A 23,734-nucleotide genomic window follows, 5' to 3' on the forward strand; every position below is an offset into this window, starting at 1 on the left:
AAACACACACACACACATACACAAACTCACACACCACACACACACATACACAAACACACACACATACAAACACACACACACACATACACAAACACACACACACATACACAAACACACCACACACACACAAACACACACAAACACACACATGCACTAACAAACAAACGCACACACAAACACACACATGCACACACACACATGCACACACACACACACCTCTGTTCCAGAGAACACACAGACTGACAGCTGAACTGTTTTCCTCCATGGAAGCATTTCAGGCATCGAAAAGCATCTGCAGTGTCAAGATGTTTAAAACTCTCCTCACGTTACGACTTAGTGAAACAACACACATACAGACACACACACACACACACACACACACAAACACACACATACACACACTGGAGAAGTGTGTGAAGTGCTGTGTAAAACCCGAGATTTACCTGTGACATGGACAAGCTCACACCTTCTTTCTTTTAATGTTGTAAAGTCTGAAAGAGAGTGAGCGCACACACACAAACACACACACACACGCACACACACACAAACACACACTCTAACTAAACTAAGCATGTCCTCCTCTTTCGATCTACAGCCAACACACACACCACACAGAAGCAGTTATTTGAGCCCTAAAACACTGTAAGAGAGAGGGAGAGAGAGAGAGAGAGAGAGAGAGAGAGAGAGAGAGAGAGAGAACTGAATGGAGTTGGACTTAATAGTGAACAAAGGAACACGAGGAGAGGAATACAAACTCAGTGAACAAAAGAAGAATAGAGAAGGACAAGCTTGTGAAAGCTTGGAGAAACAGATCATCAGAGCATGAAATAAGTAGAGAGAGAGAGAGAGAGAGAGAGAGAGAGGAAAATGCCAAAAGAAAGGAGGAACACAAGGCTTTCCAGAAACTAAATACACACTTAATAACGTTCCTTCATGGTTCTTTTGATAGTTAAATAGCTTCTTTTCTTCCTAAGCAGTTTTCTGAACTGAAGATTGTGAAGGGTTTCTGTAGAGGAACAAGCTGAAGAACACATCACAGTTCAATATCTGACCTTGTATCTGCACTGAACTGAAAGAACGTCATGTTTATGCTGAAAGATAAATAAATCTGCTAAAAGAATGAGTCTTCAGTTCATGCAGAACTATTTAACCCAGAGAAACTGTGTTCCAGGAGAACGACTGGTGTTCTTGCCAGAACAACGTATGGTCTTCAGTGATGTTCTGGTCACTCTGGCCTCATCCCTCACTAGCTGTTTCTCATCACTGCTCGTCTTCCTCCTCCTTCATTTGCACACTTCCATATTTACGGCAGTTGTTTAGCAAAAGAAGAGATCTGTTTATGAAGGTTAATGGCATGTGCTCCTACGGGTTCCTCTAAGTTCTCCAGTGTCCTCATACAACTAAATTGTTCCCAGGTGTAGAAGTTGTGTGGAGGATGAAGATCTTTCATACATCATCTTCTACTGCTCACGTTCTGGACATGTCACAGGACCAAACCTCCAGGGTTCCTCAGGGGGCTTTTTTAATCATTAATTAATTTAATGACTTCTAAAGTGCTTCTAAAGTTCTAAATAGAATCAGTCTCAAGTATCTGGAGATACTTGATGGGTTCTTGTAGGTGTTTCTTCAGATGGATAAAGAAGAACCCTTGGTTTTCAGAGGTTCTAGGTTTTTAAGGATGTTGAAAAGAGAAGCCGTCTGTTCCCTCAGAATCTTTACACGTTCCTTCTGAGCGATAAACCAAAGAAACATTTCATCGGTAAAAGAAAACATTTAGTTGAGGAACAAAAAATAAAACATCTAGCTGAGAGAAATCCACCATTGACATCCAACTCCATGAAACATCACCAGTAGGAAGTTCACTACAAAGAGGTAGTCACTCACACAATCACACACTATGGACAATTTTCCAGAGATGCCAATCAACCTACCATGCATGTCTTTGGACCGGGGGAGGAAACCGGAGTACCCGGAGGAAACCCCTGAGGCACGGGGAGAACATGCAAACTCCACACACACAAGGTGGAGGCAGGAATCGAACCCCCAACCCTGGAGGTGTGAGGCGAACGTGCTAACCACTAAGCCACCGTGACCCCCTCTCTAAAAGCTCTGCTACAATATTAATCTGCGGTGAGCTTCTGGGCAAGTCAGGAGGTATGAAACGCTGGACGTGTGGAATTCCAGTGTGAGGAACAGAAATGCGTTCGCCAGCTTGGAGAAGAAAAAATGAGGAAACACTTTGCTGACTCTGGGATTTGAGATGAATGAACAGCTTTTGAAGGAATGAATGCAGCCCTTGTGAACAACTGTGTGAATAATGATGCCACACGAACACACACACACACACACACACACACACACATAATTAACCTGGAGATCTAAACTGTCAGTGAGAGAAAGCGAGAACTTTGGTGGAGTCTCTGTCTTTGGTTTTTCCTCTTCAGGGAGTTTTTCAGCATAATTTTGGTCTTGAGGAAATTATTCACTTTAATTGTTTTTCCATTTTAACTTTTCTTTAATAGAAAACACAACGCAAGACCTTTAAATACCTCCATAGAAATATTCAGGGGGAAAAGAAAACGGACTTCATCATCATACTTTTTGGCTGTTTTGGCCTTTGTGGTTGGAGGCATCTCCACCCATGCTGTTGGAACTGAAGCTGTTTGATTGGCGTCGCCCTTCACTCGGTCAGCGCTGGCTACATTTACAGCCACTTAGTGCTGCTTGTTTCCAGAAACGCCCCTTCAGAAGCGGTTAGTGAGGTTTACTTTGGCAAAGAAAATCACATCCTTTAAAAAAAAAAAAAATAAATAGGGTGCATACTTCAGGACGGTCGGGGTTACGCAGGGGGTCAGACATTCCCTGCTTCTCGTTAACATACAGTACCACAGGCCAAGACAACTTACACACTAAATTCCATCAGATCAGTGAGGGTTTTGATCTCCACTGAGAAACTGACCACTGTTCAACAACCATATCGTTGCTGTCAGGCGGAAACCTCGTATGTCCAAATTTGGTCAATTTCATATTTTTTCACATATCGATGCTATTGGTCAGTCCCCACGTGGGTCTGTTATTTTTACAAGTTATTAACCAATCTAAAGTCTTGAAAATAGCTTGAGAGCAAATCTCATAACTCCATTGGACACTTCAACTGTCCACCTCTTCCTCACTCCGTGGGAGAGCTTCACGGCATATTTCTCCTCAAGAAGAGTCGCAAAGAATCAACACGTCTTCTGAGGTAAATGTCTTCAAAACACTGGGCTCAAAGAAAAAAAAATCTTGACCCCCGCTAGTTCTGGTGCTTGTCTGAGGTCAGGAATTTAGCGCAAGACAATCCACTGCAACACGGACTAAACCCTGTGCACTGCAGATAAGGTACGGCGTTTTTTTAATGTCCTGAAAAATAACGGTTTTGGAGATACGAGGATTCCGTCTGACAGCGACGATATACTGGTTTTCTGTTTAATGTACCAAGGGAAGGAGTCTCCAGTGTCAGTAAAGCAGTAACTAACGGTGGAATAAAAAGATTTCATATAATGTTTACAATTTGTTTGCATTCATTTTAAAAATATTTAAAGGCGTAGATCATGTCTGCATGTTTCCTGACATCGCACTGTTCGAACCGATCGCATGCGCACTGACAGGAACAGGACTTAGCAGGAAGGGGGCGGGGCTTCCACAGTGGACCTGTCAGTCATTTCATGTTCACGTTTAACAGTCAGGGGTAAAAACACTTTTAAACTTTCCGACATCTTCAGGAACAGACTTTATGCTTCTTTGCGTTTTCTCATTAACACCAGATGTATTTTTCATCAACCGTTAAGAGCGAAAAGGTTCAGATCGCTCTAATATTTCTCGCTCTTATTTGTTTCTGCTGATTCATATGGACTTTAGTCACAAATGAAAGGAAAGAGTCTCCAGTTTTCAGCACTTTGTAACAGACAGGTGAAGGTCAAGTTTTCACTACAGAGGAGTTTACACTTCTTTGTGGTTTGCAAGTAACAAGAAATTTTATTTATTTTATTTTATTTATTTATTGATAAACCTTTAGAAAGAGAAAAGAGAAAAGCTGGTGAGGGAAAGAATGTTTATAGAGTGCTGCTATAAGAACAGGTCCGAGTCTCGGGCCGGCAATACCACGACTGAGGTGCCCTTGAGCAAGGCACCGAATCCCCCAACTGCTCCCCGGGTGCCGCAGCATAAATGGCTGCCCACTGCTCCGGGTGTGTGTTCATGGTGTGTGTGTGTGTGCACTTCATTCATTCATTCATCTTCTACCACTTATCCGAACTACCTCGGGTCACGGGGAGCCTGTGCCTATCTCAGGCTTCATCGGGCATCAAGGCAGGATACACCCTGGACGGAGTGCCAACCCATCACAGGGCACACACACACACACACTCTCATTCACTCACACAATCACACACTATGGACAATTTTCCAGAGATGCCAATCAACCTACCATGCATGTCTTTGGACCGGGGGAGGAAACTGGAGTACCCGGAGGAAACCCCCGAGGCACGGGGAGAACATGCAAACTCCACACACATAAGGCGGAGGCGGGAATCGAACCCCGACCCTGGAGGTGTGAGGCGAACGTGCTAACCACTAAGCCACCGTGCCCCCCTGTGTGTGTGTGTGTGCGCACTTTGGATGGGTTATATGCGGAGAACGAATTCTGAATATGGGTCACCGTACTTAGCCTCACGTCACGTCACTGTCACTGTCACTGTACTAACTCGTACCACAGACGTTAAAAAGTGTGGATGGATAAAAAGTGTGAGGATGTTATAAGTGATCAGAATTTAATCAGTACATGTGAGTGTGTCTAATGCTGAATGCCGAAAAAAAACAGCAGCTCTACGGTTCATTTCACTGAATGATGAAATAAATCCAGGAAAGGGGCAGAGGCCAGGAAGCAACATTTCTATATCCGTGAACAACATGAGAAACATCTGGACAGAAGAAAAGTTCAAACCAGATGTCAAACACAACAAAACACAAAACGTGCAGCAAAAGTATACGTGCCCATTCATGTGGACGCATGTGGCATTGACAAGCTCGAACCTGTAACCAGCCCTGGGGATGGAGGGAAATAATGAAGCTGTCCACCTCACCGCCACTTTAAGGCTTCTAACACACTCCCATTATCACACGGTTACTGTCGGACACCAGCGCATGCTCAGATCAGCGCAAAGATCTTTCCAAGGCTTGTGAAATGTTTCAGGAGATTCAGGGCTTTGTGCTTACCTGTCGCTCTGCTGCGCCCATCCTCAGCTTCTGTACAGGAAAATAAACAGAAAACACACAATGAGGATGACAGAAAGTTACAGCTCGCCTCTTTATCTGCTTTTCCATGGAAATCAGTGTAGGTCTGTGCAGGACAGAGACAAAGCCTTAAACCTCGTGTTCTTCAGCGAGAAACCTGTTAAAATATCTGATAATATTGCAGTTACACACAGAACCTACTTCAGTTAAACACTTTAATATTAAAGCATTAAGCTCAAAGGAAATAATTACAGATGGTGATGTCATGGTGATGGTGTTCATTATCTGCCTGAGTGAGGTTGGAGGCGGAGTTTCTGAGCTGTCAATCATCCTTAGAATATTACCTGACTTGATTAACTGCTTTTTGAATATAACAGATATAAGGTGCTGTTTTATTGTTTATTAAGTCCATATGAAAGCTTATTAACAGCTTATTAACAGTTTATTCACTTCATCAGCAGCATGTGACAGTGAGCCTAAAGTTTGTCTTTTCACCCACTGAGCTGTGAAACTTCTGAGACAGATCATCTCTCACACGGCTTTGATGAGAGGAGCAGCTCGAGGTTACACTCAACATCTCATCACCTTTGACCCTGAGAGACTGTTAAAGCTGGTGACCTTTGACCCCAGGGGCCAGGGATAGTTTTGATGTAAGAGTTTTTTCAAGCTGGTAGTGTAAGCTCTTCAAAATATAAACACGCGCACACACACACACACACACACACACACACACACACACACACACACACACACACACACAGTGGTTTACAGTAATGGATCTGCAACAGATTTGAATGTAGAATTTATTCATTGTCTATGTGTATGTCTTCTACCTACCTGTCTTTCCTACCTGTCTTTCCTACCTGTCTTTCCTACCTGTCTTTCTTACCTGTCTATCCTATCTGTCTTCACACTGTGTATATCTGTCTGCAGGTTTTCTTTATCTGTTTACTGTATCTCAGCCAACACACACACATCCTGCTCACCAGGGCACACACACACACACACACACACACACATGTTCAGCGCACCACTGAGCCCAGAAGACTGTCAGCAGATATATATATCCAGCTCACACACACACACACACCATAAACACTTACATTACACATGTGGTTAAAAGACCTACAATACTGAATTACACTGTAGACTTACATGTGGCATAACAGTACTGACCTGGATCAGTAGTGTAGAGTAGAGTACTGACCTGGATCAGTAAGTGTTAATTCAGTAGTGTAGAGTACAGTACTGACCTGGATCAGTAAGTGTTAATTCAGTAGTGTACAGTAAAGTACCGACCTGGATCAGTAAGTGTTAATTCAGTAGTGTACAGTAAAGTACTGACCTGGATCAGTAGTCGGAGTGCAGTCCAGCAGATGATAGAAGCCCAGAGTGTGAACTTGGCTCTGTTGTAACTCTCGAGCTCCGTTTCATTCCCTCCATCTCCTCCTGAACTTCTGTCTACTTCTTCTTCTGCACTCTCCTGAGCTTGTTCCATCTTTCTCTACTTTATTTCACTCTTTACTACTTTAATACCATCTTGACGAATCAGACGAACATACATACCAAGCTTCATGCAGGCGTCTACACACACCACAAACTTCTGCTCCGACTGCAGGTGGCTGTAGAGCTCCGAGCTGGAGAGATCCCACCCACTTCATACACAAGTAGAGGAAAAATACTGCTGCACTTTACAGCCACAAGAGGGCGCCATGAAACGTTCAACAGACACTTTATTGATTCGAATTTTCATTAAAAACTAAATAATATAATGCTATTATTATTATTATTATTATTATTAGTAGTAGTAGTAGTAGTAGTAGTAGTAGTAGTATTAGTATTCCATCATTTTATAAATAAAATCAATTAGTTATGTATATATAATTATTAAATATAATACAGCGTATTATATAATACAAAATAAAGTGTGTGTGTGTGTGTGTGTGTGTGTGTGTGTGTGTGTGTGCTACTGAAGATGAAAATGGTCCTACAGTGCCCTCTACTGACTGTAGCTGGAGCTGAGCGAAGAGCTCTGCTTCCAGACATCAGAGACTTTGTAAAGTGACTAATGTAACACATTCTGAGCGAGAACACACACACTGGTGTTTAGTTCAGTTGGTGTTCTGTGTTATCTTCAACATTTACTGTGTTTAGGAGGCTCTAACTCATGGTTTACAATACTAACATTATTCAGTGTTTTTCTATGACAGTGTTTATTTGTATCGCTGTTTACATTAAATATGTCTATCTATCTATCTATCTATCTATCTATCTATCTATCTATCTATCTATCTATCTATCTATCTATCTATCTATCTATTTGTCTGTCTTTCTGTCTGTCTGTATGTCCATCTGTCTGTCTGTCCATCTGTCTGTCTGTACGTCCATATGTATGTACATCTGTCTGTCTGCATGTTCATCTGTATGTCCATCTGTCTGTCTGTATGTCCATATGTATGTACATCTGTCTGTCTGCATGTCCATCGGTCCATCTGTATGTCCATCTATCTGTCTGTATGTACATCTGTCTGTCTGTATGTCCAGCTATCTGTCTGTATGTCCATCTGTCTGTCTGTATGTCCATCTGTATGTCCATCTGTCTGTCTGTATGTCCATCTGTCTGTATGCATGACCATCTGTATGTTCAATTCAAATCAAATTTATTTGGTTAGCGCTTTTTACAATGGACATTGTCTCAAAGCAGCTTTACAGAACATAAACATAGAACAGAAGGTAAACATAAGGAGTAATACAAAGAATTAATATAATAAAAATTCAAAATATATATAGTTCACAGTGTGTATGTGTGTATGTATGTGTGTATGTGTGTATGTATGTACGTATATGTATTTATCCCCAATGAGCAAGTCTGAGGTGACTCAGGTGACTGTGGGGAGGAAAAACTCCCTTAATTGGTAAAGGAAGAAACCTTGAGAAGAACCAGACACAAAGGGGAACCTCATCCTCATGTGGGTGACACTGGGGGTGTGATTATAAATATACAGTCTGACAGTCTGTCCTCAAAGACCACATGGAGTTCACATCTCCTCTTAGTATGTCTGAATATTTCATGAAGCAGAGTCCAACTGGAGCTGGTAGATCTGTAGATGTCTCAGGATTCTCACAGAGTCGCCCTCATCTCAGTGGAGGTCCAAAAAACTTCATCGCACTGGTACAATGTCTGGGTGTCTCGGCATGGGTAGAAAAAGAGAAGAGAAGAGCAGTACAGAGGAATTAACATATTTGCTGTTCATAAAAATGTGCAAGTCTAGTGTAATAGAGCACAATATTATAGGATGTATTATGTGTACGTCTGACTAAAGAGATGTTTTGAGTTTTTAATCTGCATTTAAACTGGGAAAGTGTGTCTGAGCCCCGAACACTATCAGGAAGACTATTCCAGAGTTTGGGAGCTAAATAAGAAAACGCTCTACCACCTTTAGTAGACTTAGATATTCTGGGAACTACCAGAAGTCCTGAGTTTTGTGATCTCAGAGAGCGTGAAGGATTGTAACGTGTTAGAAGACTAGTTAGATACATGGGAGCTAAACCGTTAAGAGCCTTGTACGTAAGTAGCAACAGTTTGTAATCAATTCTGAACTTAACAGGTAGCCAGTGTAGAGATGATAAAATTGGGGTTATATGGTCATACTTTCTTGTCCTAGTGAGAACTCTGGCAGCTGCATTTTGGACTAACTGCAGCCTATTTATTAAAGATGCAGGACAACCACCTAGTAATGCATTACAATAGTCCAGTCTAGAGGTCATGAAAGCATGAACTAGCTTCTCAGCATCAGATACAGACAGGATGTTTCTCAGCTTGGTAATATTTCTAAGGTGGAAGAAGGCTGTTTTTGTGGTTTGGGCGACATGATTTTCAAAGGACAAGTTACTGTCTAGGGGGCACGGTGGCTTAGTGGTCAGCACGTTCGCCTCACACCTCCAGGGTTGTGGGTTCGATTCCCACCTCCACCTTGTGTGTGGAGTTTGCATGTTCTCCCCGTGCCTCAGGGGTTTCCTCCGGGTGCTCCGGTTTCCTCCCCCGGTCCAAAGACATGCATGGTAGGTTGATTGGCATCTCTGGAAAATTTTCCGTAGTGTGTGATTGTGTGAGTGAATGAGTGTGTGTGTGTGACCTGTGATGGGTTGGCACTCCGTCCAGGGTGTATCCTGCCTTGATGCCCGATGACGCCTGAGATAGGCACAGGCTCCCCGTGACCCGAGGTAGTTCGGATAAGCGGTAGAAAATGAATGAATGAATGAAGTTACTGTCTAATAAACACCAGGTCTTTCACTGTCGAGCTACTAGTAACAGTACATCCCTCTAATTGGAAGTTAAATTGTGAGAGTTTCTGTGTACTGGTTTTTGGACCAATAAGTAGTATTTTTGTCTTATCAGAGTTTAATAACAGAAAATTACAGCTCATCCAGTCTTTTATCTCTCTGTCTGTATGTATGTCCATCTGTCTCTCTGTATGTTTATCTATCTGTCTGTATGACCATCTGTCTGCCCATCTGTCTGTATGTATGTCCATCTGTCTGTCTGTCCATCTGTATGTCCATCTGTCTGTCTGTCCATCTGTCTCTCTGTATGTTCATCTATCTGTCTGTATGTCCATCTGTCTGTCTGTATGTCCATCTGTCTGTCTGAATGTCCATCTGTATGTCCATCTATATCTCAGTATGTCCATCTATATGTCTGTCTGTCTGTATGTCCATCTATCTGTCTGTATGTCCATCTATTGGTCTGTATGTCCATCTATCTATCTGTAAGTCAATCTATCTGTCTGTATGTCCATTTGTCTGTTGTATGTCCATCTATCTGTCTGTATGTCCAACCTGATAAAGGAAATGGAGACATAACCGTGTATATACATCCACCATTAACATAGTCCTACATTGTCATGGCCCATGATGCTCTCAGGTGATGTCCAGTCCAGTGAAGGAATGTTCTCTGGTCAGATGAAGCATAAATTGTTTTGTTCATAATAATCAGTGGTCTGATGAAGGAAAAAGGATGAGGCTTTCAGTCTAAACCCAGTAGTGAAGAATGAGGGTGGAAAAGGCGCTGAAGTAGACTGAAGTATCCTCAGAAAAGAGGATAATACAGAAATACTGAAGCCTTGTCTCAATACATCAGACAGAACGTTCAATTCCAAGAAAACAATGATCTTAAAGCGAACTCCAAAGCCGTGACCAAACGGCTTAAAGACAACAAAGTAAAGGTTTTTGCATCACCATCACAAAGCCCTGAATCCCAGAGAACGTTTGTGGACAGAACTGGAACCGTGTGTCTGACTGAGTTATGGCTGTCAGGAGGAATGAACAAAAATGACAACAAACTGGTGAAAGGCTACAAGAGTTTGACTCAAGTTAGAAGGCAACAAGACCAAATACTAAAGAAACATCTGTAAGTGTTATAGATCTGATTTTATTTTAGTTTTTAATTATGTATATCATTCCTTTTTTTATTATTTGTGGTATAATGCAGGGCAGCTCTTAAACATACTGTTGAATGAATCTGTGCATGTTCTCACTCCTAGCCCTCATCACGTGATCATCTGTGTCTTCACCCCAACCCACACAGATCTTTAGTGTAATAACCTCCTCCACCACTAGATGGTACAATTCTCTTTTAAATCACCTGGCGTTTATTTCTTCCTGTTTTATAAAGCTCTAAATTGAACTTTAACTTAATGGATGAACTGATGTCATTACATCAATCACTAATAATAATCTCATAGTGACGCAGTTATTTTTTCCTGACAGTCCTGGAGCAGAGCCAATGAAATAATTAACACTGTTACCTGCAGAGAAGGAGCGAGTTGACCACGCCCCCTTTGTATTACAGCCAATCAGGTGGTGTCATTATATTATATTATATTATATTATATTGTTTATAGTTCTTATCATAGTTAGTTGTAGTTATTATCAGTGTTGTTTATTATCGTTATACTGCTAAATTGGCTTTAATTCTTACACAGAAATGTTTATAATTCTTTAATAAATCGAATAATATATCATTTAAATAAAATAATGGATGTTGAATCTACACTGGTTCTGAGCTCCATGTGAATAAATATTAGCTTGAAGTCTTCACTCAATGCGTTTATTCTTTCTTTAATAAAGAAGGAGGGGTCTTTGCGTTAAAGGGGCGTGGTATTGCGAGAAGGGGCGTGGTCTATGGACCGATAAGTGGGCGTGGTTTATGCGCAGTGGTACGAGTTAATGTGAGAGATAGTGGAGACCGGAGGGTCTGGATCTCTCTCTCTCTCTCTCTCTCTCTCTCTCTCTCTCTCTCTCTGGATTACCGCTACATTGTTTCCCTTTTCAGACGCAGGAATGTTTCGCACGTTTCACACGTGAGTAAAGTTTCCACGTATCTCTTTAAAGCAGTGCTTTTTATAATTCTAATTAGAAAACTAAAACACTTAATGCAATGGAATCGATCTGCTCTGTACATAAAGACAAAGTGAAAAGATCAGGATGATTCTGAGACCCAGAACAACCTTTCTGTTTGATTATATGTTATTTTCACTCCGAAAGCGTGTAAACGTGACGGTTTGTTTACACGTCACACTGTGATATGATGAGACTGGACACATCTGGAGCTGACTGCACATCTGTTCGGTACAAACCACTTTATATCTCTTTATTCATCTGATCAATAATAAGATGTGCAGTTTTTAGAATGCAGACTAAAACTACACTAAAAGAACTGGGTCTGGATTTTATCTGTGTGTTATATTTTGTGTTGTTAATGTTTTTTGGTTAATTAACCTTATAAATGTTGATGTAAAAACACCAAGATGTTTGATACAAAATACAAAACTGCCACCAAATCTCCAGTTTATTAGTTCTAAGATTTGCATAAACAATAAAATTGCAATTTAGAATATATACTTCTGTAAATTCTGTAGATTTCAATAGGCATGAAAATGTAAGCTAGTCATTAATAAACTCGGTGTATATAACTGCAGCACTTTTTTCTATCTATCACTTTTAGTATACTGATATTTTTCCCTCCCAAGTGGCGAATCCACGTTAATCACTAACTACTTTTTATGGTTGCTTTTAAAAATCTTATCATTTTGTTATGAAATGTTTAATTTTCATATTTGTCTATGTTCTTGTATCAGGACCTTGATCATCATCAGACCTTTAGGCACTGGGTCAGGTTTTCTAATAAATGTCTGAATATAAATTATACTATAATATGAATTATATATATAATTTTTTATATCAATAAAGATTTACATTTACAGCATTTAGCAGACACTCTTATCCAGAGTGACTTACATTTTTATCTCATTTTTATACAACTGAGCAATTGAGGGTTAAGGGCCTTGCTCAGGGGCCCAACAGTGGCAGCCTGGTGGACGTAGGAATTCACAACCTTCCGATTGGTAGCCCAACACCTTAACCACTAGGCTACCACATCCCAGTATATCAATAAAGATGATTTATTCTTCAATAAAGATGAAGAAACAGCTCCTAAATGCAGTACAGTGTTCAGACCATCTTAGCTGGGAGAGAGAGAGAGAGAGAGAGAGAGAGAGTGTTTAGTGTGCTGCTCAAACTTATATAAATGTAATGTGCTATAATGTTTTTGGCAAATTTGCTTTTGGCAATAATTTTTTACTCTACTGTATTTTTTCAGTGCTAATGTTAAAACATGTGATTCGTGTTGCTTCAAACCCGGTGCCCTCCAATTGTTGGCTAAACTTCAAAACTGTAGCATAACCCACTGAGGACTGGGGTCTTTTATAGGCCTGTACAACATTTAGTGTCGTTTCTGTACAAACATGGTTCAAGGAGTATGGCTGCCTGTCCAGGCCTGGTTCTGAAGAGCAGGAGTGTACGTGTAATACCTGTTCTGTTTCCAGGAACCGTCACCGCTGCTGAGGACGTGTGTGGAATCTGATTAAATCAAAGCGAGTTTGCGGTTTTGCTCGTTCAACACGAGCTGGCTGCAGCTGGGATGTTTGCTGGCGGGATGTTTCAGCAAAGCAGCCTGGGAAACAAGCGCTCAGGTGCGGGTATTACACGAGTCTCCAGCTCACACTTCTTTCCCCCGGGTCCTGGATCGGGTTCCAGAGCCGGCTCTGTTAGGAGTGACTCACTGAGCTCGATCAGCTCCGACCCGGAATACATCATGCAGCTGGTCAGTGATGTACGCAAATTTGCTGATGTGTTGCTTCACCTCAAGGAAGCTTTTAACTCCAAAGGTGAGCTGCTGTCTGCAGAATTTTACATTTTGTTTGTGATGATTAAGAAGCTTCCAAAGTTTTCATGCTTAAAAGACCACAATGTTCTCAAATTTATTTATTTATTATTTATTAATTAAGTGGAGCCATTAGTGTCATTAATTTGTGCAGTTATAATAACAGTTTAAAGCTGAATATATCGGTGTGGCTGAATCTCCCATGACCTCAATCCTGAAGCTATCCCATTGGTTAAAGCTCTGAATATCTAAATCCAATAGTCAAGCCCTCACAGTTCTTAGCTCCACTACTATAACATTAACAAGATCTTGTTTCCAATGATATAATAATGGTTTGAGCAAAACCTATAAAATTCGTTGAAACTTTGACAGTGATTAGAATGCTTGAAGATCCGAAGTCCGAATTTCAAATGTTATAACAATGCTTGAAGTTCCGATAGTTGGTCACAGGGTTTAATAATACATGTACATCAGTGTTCTCAGTCTCAAAGCTTTCACAGCGGTTGAACACTCAAAGTTCCGTAATTGTAGAGACTCCAACATTCTCAGTCACAACGCTGATTGGATCCATAATGTTGGTCCAAAAGTAATTACAGTGCTTGGGCCAAAGGTCTCATTTCTAAAGTTAGAATAAAGTTTGTACATCCAAAATTATGGGTCCCAAATATCGAACCATGGTTGCAGCCCTAAAGTTCTTTGACGCAAACATTGGTTGGACCCTCAGTGTTAATTCTCAATCTGAAAGATTACAATAGTTATGATCTGAAGTTCTTATTACTGTTATATCATTAATGTTATATCAGTGTTTGTTGTTCAGATTCTAATAACAGTTAGAACCCATAGTTCAGTCAGCTTTCACTGAGTAGACAAACCTCCCAGAGTCTCAAAGTTCTCACTAAGGTTGAGTCCTGAGAGTTCTCAGAATTGTTCTCATTTCAGTGTGATAGTTATGGTTGTTATATATTTGGTCTCAGTACTAACAATTGGTTGGACCCCCAAAGTTGTCAGTCTCAGTATTCATGGTGGCTGAACACGGTTAAGACATTGAATTTCTCCATCCCAAAAGTATAACACCGGTTGGACCAATGTTTGTTCTCAGTCCCAAAGCTTTCATTGTGGTTGAACCCTCAACGCAATTCCACAATACTCTCAAACTCACAGTTATAATGAGAGTTCAGCTATCAAAGCCATCAAAGTTCTTAATCACAAAGCTATAAAATCGGTTGAACCACCAATGTTCTCAGTGGGAAAGTGAGCATAAACAACCAAATGAACCAAAACATAATAATGTTGCTAGCTCCAAAATGATTGGTCCCAAAGCTCGAACGGTGGTTGGACCCCAATTTCAGTGTCAAAGTTTCTCTCTGTGTTGTTATAGTGGTCCAGAATCCAGAATTAAAATACATTTTATTTGTCATATAGGTTTACATGTCTAAAGGGAACTCGTGGCCTATTGGTAAGACAGTTTGACTTCTAACCCTAAGGTTGTGGGTTCGAGTCTCGGGCCGGCAATACTACGACTGAGGTGCCCTTGAGCAAGGCACCGAACCACCCAACTGCTCCCCAGGTGCCGCAGCATAAGCGGCTGCCCACTGCTCCGGGTGTGTGTTCATGATGTGTGTGTGTTCACTGCTGTGTGTGTGTGTGCACTTTAGATGGGTTAAATGCAGAGAACGAATTCTGAATACGGGTCACCGTACTTAGCCGTATGTCAGGTCACTTTCCCTATAACTATTAAGAATTGACTTATTATTTGGTTATAACATGATCCATTCCAAACAGTTCACAACATATACATCACAAACAGCACAACGCAATTCCCATCGTAATATTCAGTACTCAAGGGTTGAGCCTGTTGTTCTGAAGTAATCAAGTGATTGCAATGTTTAAAGGTTCAAAGTTTCTGAAGTTAAAACAAACCCCTACTTTCTCTGTCTTAAAGCTCTAAAAGTGGGTGAACCCTAAAAGTCACCAGGCTGAAAGTAATTACAGTGGTTGAAGAGCCAAAGCTCTAATTTCTGAAGTTATAACAATGGTAGTGGCTCCAAAATACTCTATCCCAAAGTTATTACAGTGGCTAAAGCGATCACAGTGGTCAAACCTCTAAGGTTCTCTGTCCTAAAGCTTAAACAAGTTGGTTGAATCCCTATTGTTCTCAGTCTGAAAGTATTTATGATGCTTGAAGATCCTGAACTTTTTATTTGTGGTTATAATAATGCTCGTTGCACAAAAATAATTCATGGCCCCGAATAATAGACGGTTTAACTTCATTGTTATTACAGTGGATAAATGACCTAAAATCCTCACTCTCATAGTTATCATACGGTTTGAATCCAGGCCAAAGTTCTCAACTTAGTCACATCATCATCACAGATCTTGTCCTGTAAGGTTATTGTGTAGAAAGTTGCAAGAAGGCTGAGCGATGTTCACAGTACAGTATTTTCCTTTCTCCTGTGAATTGCATGCTTTGTTTACTCGTGATGTTTTTAGCTCTCAGGTCACGGTACACGTGTTCGGTTTCTCCGCTCGGTCACTAACCTGCCGTATCCGTGGCTGCTTTGTGGGCACATTTCAGATCCTGAGAAATTACGCAAGCCATGATGAAATACACCATACTGAAGATTTCCCTGCTCATTTTATTGCTTGTTCTTTGCTTTTTTGTTTGGACCGGTGTTTCTTATCATCAATACTATAGGCAAGCTTGATTTATGGTTTGAGGTTTGAGGTTTTTCTTTAAGCTTTATTTAGAGAGAGAGAAAAGAGGTAGAAAGAGTTATAAGTTCAAAGCCCAGGACTGCTAGAGAGCCACTTTTAACCCTCGAATGATCAGCACTACACTTGGTATAACTTTTAAGTCTTTTTGGATAAAAGCTTCCTCCAAATAGAAATGGAGAGCTGAGGTACTTTTCTAGCCAGACGAAAGGCCAAATCTGTCATTTCTCTTCTACATGGCAGCTCTATAAACCTCCATATAAAGCTATAGGCTAAGCCAGGCTCATGAGTAGATTTTGGCATTGTGATGAATTACTCTCGGGAGAAAAGGGTGCATGAAAGGCATCTGATCTCGATATTTAAATAGTGAATTCCTGCATTGTGGGAGGACTCAGCGGGAAAAAAAAAGACTCGAGAATAGTACACTAGTCCATAATTAAATGGCTTTTTTTTTTTTCCTTCACCCCTTTTTGCTAATCTCAAACGAAGCGTTGGGAAACCTTTGGAGAGATGATGAAAGAGTGAGTGAAGATTAAGAGGGCGGCTGCTCTCGCGTGTGTGATTACTGCATTCCGGGTCCTGTGTGGTTCAGCTCTGCTTGGATCGGACCCAGCTCGCAGAACCTGACCTGAACCAACCGCTGCTCTTAACCCTGTGGTTGTTCTGTGAATCCAGACTCTCTTCACATAGCAAGAGAACGACCATACATTGTTGTTAGGATGATGTCAGTCTGCGTCATTACACCAGACTATTTTCCTACTAAAGCATCACCTGCAGCACTTTATTCCTTTACTGGTTCTGTGTTCTTGTGCAAAAATCATCTGCTGAATGTTTCCTCTTTTAGTAGAGGTGTTAAGTGGTTCACTTTGACCTCAGCTGAAGCTAAGGGTTTAACCCAGTGGTGTTGGTGGTGATGCCAGTTAGAGTCAGGAGGAATGTTGTCTTTTGTTGGTGGTGCTTGACCTCGCTCGGCCTGGAGAGCAGTTTGGAGAGCTAGCTGTGTGTGACCGCTGCTTCTCACTGCGAGTGTTGATGCATTCCTCCACCCACTCCCTTTCTCTCTCTCCCTCTCTCTCTCTCTCTCTCTCCCTCTGAAATGAAGGGACAGCCCAGGATTTTTCACATAGCCAGAATATTTCTGAAAATGTTCCTCCTTCGAAAGCTTTCTGCTTAACCATAAATCCTTTTTTTTTACCTCCTCGGGTTAACATTTGCTTTTAGCGATCTAATGATTACCTGAAACAAATGTATAATCCATGGAGCATGCGCGTCATCCTTGTGTAAAATAAAAGATAGTAAAAGAGTAACTCGGCACTCTGAGTCAACGCTCTCTGTTTTTGCTTCTTTGTGATCTTTCTAAACACAGGAAAGGGCAAGTTTAGGAGAAAAAAGAAGGCTAATTGGCCTGCAGGAAGAGAAACTCTACTCTCCTCTGTACTGGGTAGTGGATTACAGCCCCAGAGCGAGCTTTATCTCAGGGTCAGTTCTGAAATAAAGACTTATTCCTGGAAGAATGAACCGTGCCGATGACCAGCTCAGATCCGTGCTGCCAGACTTAACGTCGCATTTGTTTGCTCAGACAAGAGCTGGGATTTGGAGGTTCTGAATCAGATCAGGTAAAGATAAAAGCTGAGCAAGTTCTCAAGGGCAGCAAAAAGATGTGTGTAGTTCTGAGTTAGCGTTAGCGTTAGCGTTAGACTGATCGCTGTCAGAAACTAGCATGGATGTACTTTCTCTCAGCAGATGGTGGGAAAGACACGTTACTGTACGGAAAATCTCAGGCACTTCATCTAGTATTATATAAACATTATATATGTAGTATTATAGTTAGTAAGCCAGTCTCTTTCATTATGGGTTTTTTGTTCGGTGCAGTTGCACAGTTACTGTTACGGCTTAATAGATTTCATTCTTGAGTAGTTGAGTTTAATTAAATAATAAAAAAAACAAAACGTTCATTTTCACCCCAGAATATCTTTGGCTCTGTATCTTTGCTTTAAATGATGAAGATTCAGACACCATCCTCATACCCTTCCTAAACACTCTTAACACTTTCAACACGTTCTCAGCTAACTTTAGCTTCAAATTCAGATCTCTAAAATCCCAACCCAAGAACTTCATTAATCTTGGTTTGGACTGTTCATTTGAACCTTCTGGATTCTGTGATTTGAATGAGTGATGTTTCCAGCTTGGTTCTGCAGGAGACCATCACAACATGGATAATTACCTTAAGCTTCCGCATACTTAGGCAGTCTCTGTCATGTCACCGTGTTGGACGGAGCCGAGGAGACAACGTGTCTGTACCGCTCACATTTTGTGAAACTGGAGGAGGCAGCAGAGAAAGAACCGGTGTCTCGACTTTTATTTTATTTTCTCAGCACTGACTCTCAGTGTGAGTGAAGTGGGGATGGTTAGAGAACATAGATAAACCCTGTAGTGGTGTAACCACAGGTCATTTTTTTGCCAGTTGTGTGTTTTTTGATTAAAACCCAAAAACATGTTGGTTTTGAGGTCATTTGTCTGATAGCGGTTGTGTGTATGCAGTTCTTCTAAAGTTCTCACCATCTGATCTACATGAGATCTCGTGCTCAAGCCTTTCAAACCATGTTTATTCGTGTTTCATTTTCTCAGGATCTTGGAGGTTGAAGTCCATATCCAAAGTAACTACAGCTGTCAGTTTCATGTAAGAAATAAAAATGGACGTTTATGACACTGTGTGTTTTTCACAGTGACAATCAGTTCCATTCTGAGGTCACGATACTGTTTGAGGAATTTCACATTCTGTTTGTTTCCCACGGGTTTCCTCCAGGTTCCTCTCACCTCCCAGGTGAGGTAGTGTCTCTGAACTGCCTGAGGTGTGAATGAGTGTGTGAAAGTTTAGTTTGAGTGCTTCACATCTCATGCCTGGTTTTTCCCAAGATGTCCACCACGACCCTGAGCAGGATCAAGCACTTAATGAAGATGAATGAATGTAAACTGCAGCCTCTGAAGTAACCATGTGTAAGCAGTGGGACTTCCAGGAAGCTGCTAGATTTGACCTGCTCAGGATCTCCTTCAGATGCATAAGATGTTTGTTATTAATGTTCCTCACAGCAAAATGTGACGAAACGGTCGAAAATGTGTCAGTGGCTGCGAGGGTTGCCAAGGTTGTGTTTTTTACAGCAATTCAGACTAATTTTGAAACAGTGTTGTGAGTAGAAAAAAAACAAGATCAGTGCTGGAAGGCTTTTGAGCCTGGATCTTGCACATATTTGGAATTAAATGCAATCAGACAGTGGCTGAGGACAAAAACAAAGCACAAGGCAGCATCAGAAACGTACAGAATCAGTTCTGTTCTAGTTTCTGTTTGATTTGGAGAAGAACATGTGAGATGATCGGTTAATGTTTATACCAGGAACAACGTTGAGCTGAAAATTCTCCCTGAGACCTGGCAACCCTGAAGTTAAAATATGACAAGTGTACAGAATAAACAGCAGCAGTGTGACGCGTACATCGACGATATGATCCGATACTAATAGACGATACCGATAGATGTGAAATAAAAATAATCCACATCAAATCACAGGATTAAAAAAATAGCTTTTAAAAATTAAAAGAAGCAAAAATTGCTTCTTATTTTCTGTACACAAAGTCACCATTGTGAAGAAACATTGTGTTCGGGTTTGGGTATAGTTTATGAGATATATACAGGATTAAAAAGGGGGCGTGGCCTTAATTTACTCTAAAGTTCTGTATTTCCATAAATTGTTACCTTTGACAGTTTGTTCGTGGCATTTTCAGGGATTGTTGTTTTGTATAGAAAATGTTTAACTTCTAACAAAGATTAAAAACGCAACAGAAGATGTTCTGGTGTAAAATTAGATCCACGCCCCCTTTTTAAAGCCACAACAATGAAGCAGAAAAACAAAAGCAGATTCAACACTGAAGTTCTGCACAATGTTTACTAGGCGTATTGAGACTGCTCAGTCTGGAAGCCTCTTGTGAGATCCCTCACGTGTACATTATACACGGTATAGATAGCTTGTGACAGAAAGCCGTGTTCAGGCGGCGGTGAGATGTTTAATATGTCACACAGACTTGTTTTTCTCGTATAATCCAGACGGTGGTTATACGGACGTTGCAGGTTCTGGGTCACTGAGCAGCAGTTAACTGAAAGCTCTAACAACAGGCTGTTGTAAATCAGAGGCAGTACTGTGATTGAAAGTGATTTAAACCCCATTCACTTTATGAGTTTATTGTCTCGGCAGTGCGCAGCCACAGGAGAAAACCCCGCCATTCATTCAGAGGAGCGGCGAATACGGCGAGCGACAGGCACTTCAATCCGCCGTACACTCCTACAACAATGAGCAATATCTGTTTGGGAATCGCGAGTCTTAAAAACCCTTCTCTGCTATTCAGAGCTGCTGATGTGAGCCTGAAGCTCTTTTGTCTCCGCAGTCATCTCCGGTGTTTTTGTTCCTGAAGAACAGAACAGGCAGAAATTGGCGTGAGCCTCGGTTTCCCATGTAAGACTAGCAGTAAGTTTTGAGATCTATGATGTCCCGGGAGAGTTGCAGCCAGCTCTGAGAGGCAATCTTTTTTTTTTTGTCGTGATGTCACCTTAAATGGCAATTTAATGTTCGCTGCTCTCTCGAGATTCCAGACCTAAAGAGGAGCCGGAGTTAAAACCGTTTTATGGATTTGTGAAACGGACGCTCGGATCGGCGTGATGGCTCTGGTGTAGCGTTGAGACGTCTCTGTTAATGATGTCCACACAATGCCGGGGGGTTTGTGAACTTCCATACAGGTCGTGACCCTGTCCAGGAGCAACAGCGTGCAGGAGACATGCCAGTAATTGGATTGGATTATTTTGGGGTGCTCTGCGCCTGAACACTCTCGGAGGTCGGTTTGTGAGTGTGTGTGTGTGTGTGGATGTGTGTGTATTTGTATGTGTGTTTTGTTTCTGCAAATCTCTTTAGAAAAGCATGTTTATTCACCAGAGTTGGATTTCTGAGATGTCAGACTGAGTGAGCCTGAGTTTTCAGAGTTCTGTCCAATTATGGTCAAATTAGAGGCGAAGCAGTTTGACCTCTTTAACCACGCCTCCAGCAGCACTAATAAATGCCAAATAAATGTCAGCTGTCCTTGTAAAACACTGGCTGTGTGCATGAGAGAGACTCAGAGAGAAATTCTTCAACTCGCTGAAACATACTTTTTTTTTATCTGTTGGTTTTCAGTTGATCTGAAGAACATCATGATGTGATGGAGCTCCTGGAGCGTTACTGCTCTGAACTTGTATTGAGGAAGAGTTTAAATCTTGTTCTTGCATTAATTCAGCCTCTTTTTTTTCTTTTTACTCAGGAAACTGTAGATTGTCAAGTTAGTGACACAGGAGACTCCTTCCATCCATGTTAGATAAACATCTTTCTCCTAACAGAGAATGTCGTCGTATCAACATGAATCTGTTTAGGTACCTTACAAGTCTATCTGAATGAGCTGTTGCTATAGAAACTATTATTATTATTATTATTATTATTATTATTATTATTATTATTATTATTCTGTGATGTGCAGCTGAACAATTGTCAGAGCTGCTGTTATAGAAAACTAACCAACACTGAGAATGTTTTTACTTTTATGACATAATACATTAAGCTGAAATTTCAGGTTTTACTTTACTGTGTGTGTGTGTGTGTGTGTGTGTGTGTTGGTGTGTGTAATTCTGGAAAGGATGACATAGCATGCTTGGACATAGATATTTACTACAGACAGTATCTACAGAGTTCCTGGAAATGACTGATATGAGAACATATGAACGGAGCATGTGAGGATTTTGTTTCTGAGAAACTTCTCCGACCTTCATTCATCTTCCTCTCGTATCCTACACCACTGATCATGAAGCTGTCTGGACCATGAGGTCTTCTCTGAGATGTTTGTGTGTTCCTGTGAATCTGCACTTCATCCCTCTGTCTGTCTGTGCATTGTCTCTTTGAGACCGTTCCTCCTAATCATCCTGGTCTGGAGGATCTCTGCTTACAGAGATGTTTATAAAGAGAATCGTTCCTGAACAATCCCAGACTTCCACAGGAACTATGTGTTGAATAAGCAAACCTTCATCATCTTCTCAGGCCTGAGACCCTACAGCACCTGACGCTTTTCCAGCTTCTCGTCTTTAACCGTTAATCATCGGAGAGATTATCCGGCGGCTGCTGTTTATCCCTGTGAGGTGATGTAGAGTCAGAGAGGTGGAAGGTTACGTATTGTTGCTGGTGCCATGAAATGTCGTGAAATAATTTGGAAGAAAAAAAATCACAAATGCAAACTTTATTTTAGCTGTAAAACATTTATAAACCAGCGCTCCAGTAAGGCTTCGTATTTTTATGCAGGTTGGTTGTACCATAAACAGCAGGTCTTCAGCTCGCAAACAAAACCTTTCACCCACTCACAGTCACTTCTTCAGACCTGCTCAAGGTCTCCATCCTGGATCTCTTCCACCAGCGCAACTGCAGCACATTAAAACTGCTGAATTTTTTGAATAATGCAGAACAGCCGTTGTAGAAAAAACACTTTCTCATGTTGTAGTAACTTCTCCACAGGGGCAGGAAGCTTTAATCATTTTGAATATGAATCAGAATCATTTTGCATATGAATCAGAATCAGACTCACTTGTCAAAAGTGACAATTCAAAAGGTTTTCTGGTGAAATTAGAGTAACACTAATGGAGAAAATACACAAGTACGTAGGACAACATGAATACGAACTGTACAACAGTCACAAACAACGGCAACGTAGATTTAACGCAAACCGCACAAATAACACAATAAATACAAAAACATTCACAGTTTAACTGTAAAATGTTCATGTAGATCAATTTGGGGATTATGATATATTTATTAATTAAGTACTTTATTTATTTGTTCTTATTTTCTTTCAGATACATTTCTAAAAACTTTACATGTAGAGTTTGTGTCGCTTCCTGATGACGTGACACGATAAAGGAGAAACTTTTTGCATCTGCTGCTTCTAATATTTGTCAGAAAAGTGTATTATAACATTAACACTGCAGTTTATCACCATAATAATAGAATTAAACCTCAGACCTGGTGAGAATGATGTCGTACATGATTTTTATGTACTTATCTAACTGTTTCTCTGCTTGTTAAAGATGTTTTGCGCTATAATAATTAGAATTAGAATAAATCTATTTTATTACATCGTTTGTATCTTTTCCACCTCAGATCTGTATTCCAGTTCTTCGTTCCGTTCTACTGTAACATTTATACTCGTGTTCGTACTCGTACTCTGTTCCCGCCTGTGGGACCTTGAGGAAAGTGTACATTTATCCACCGTGTCAATATTGACCCTCGCTGTGCGACAGTCAACACCGCAGGCTCTCAGCTAATCGCCGCGATAGAGGTGGGAAAAGCGCTCGTGTCCTCCTCACAGACGGCCTGTTTTTCTTCTCCTCCCTCTGTCCCATCCCCCCTCCTCTATCGCTCGCATAGCCGGCATTCCTGTGGAACAAACGCTCACTTGTTGCTTTAGACCTCC

The 23,734-nt window shown here is 41.0% G+C and overlaps 2 protein-coding genes across 7 annotated transcripts in view; one reads left to right on the top strand and one right to left on the bottom strand.

The window, feature by feature from the left end:
- LOC132845493 (rho guanine nucleotide exchange factor 4-like) overlaps positions 1 to 6,866 on the bottom strand; it is a 124,661-nt gene extending 117,795 nt beyond the window's left edge. For all 3 annotated transcript variants that reach the window (XM_060869491.1, XM_060869490.1, XM_060869489.1), the window contains exons 1-2: positions 6,617 to 6,866; positions 5,254 to 5,283 (exon numbers count right to left, since the gene is read on the bottom strand). In XM_060869491.1, the coding sequence (XP_060725474.1) occupies positions 5,254 to 5,283; positions 6,617 to 6,769 (183 nt within the window). In that variant the 5' untranslated portion in view covers positions 6,770 to 6,866. The remainder of the gene's footprint in view (positions 1 to 5,253; positions 5,284 to 6,616) is intronic.
- Positions 6,867 to 11,501: 4,635 nt separating this feature from the next.
- The window catches only part of arhgap29a (Rho GTPase activating protein 29a), a 52,364-nt gene continuing 40,131 nt past the window's right edge, over positions 11,502 to 23,734 (top strand). For 2 of the 4 annotated variants that reach the window (XM_060869498.1, XM_060869500.1), the window contains exons 1-2: positions 11,887 to 11,901; positions 13,158 to 13,499. In XM_060869498.1, coding sequence (XP_060725481.1) covers positions 13,253 to 13,499 — 247 coding nt within the window. In that variant the 5' untranslated portion in view covers positions 11,887 to 11,901; positions 13,158 to 13,252. Of the gene's footprint in view, positions 11,634 to 11,886; positions 11,902 to 13,157; positions 13,500 to 20,898; positions 21,086 to 23,734 lie in introns of those variants that run through there. The other 2 variants (XM_060869499.1, XM_060869502.1) reach the window with 2 other exon arrangements.

Source organism: Tachysurus vachellii, chromosome 5 (assembly GCF_030014155.1).
Source record: "Tachysurus vachellii isolate PV-2020 chromosome 5, HZAU_Pvac_v1, whole genome shotgun sequence".
NCBI lineage: Eukaryota > Metazoa > Chordata > Actinopteri > Siluriformes > Bagridae > Tachysurus > Tachysurus vachellii.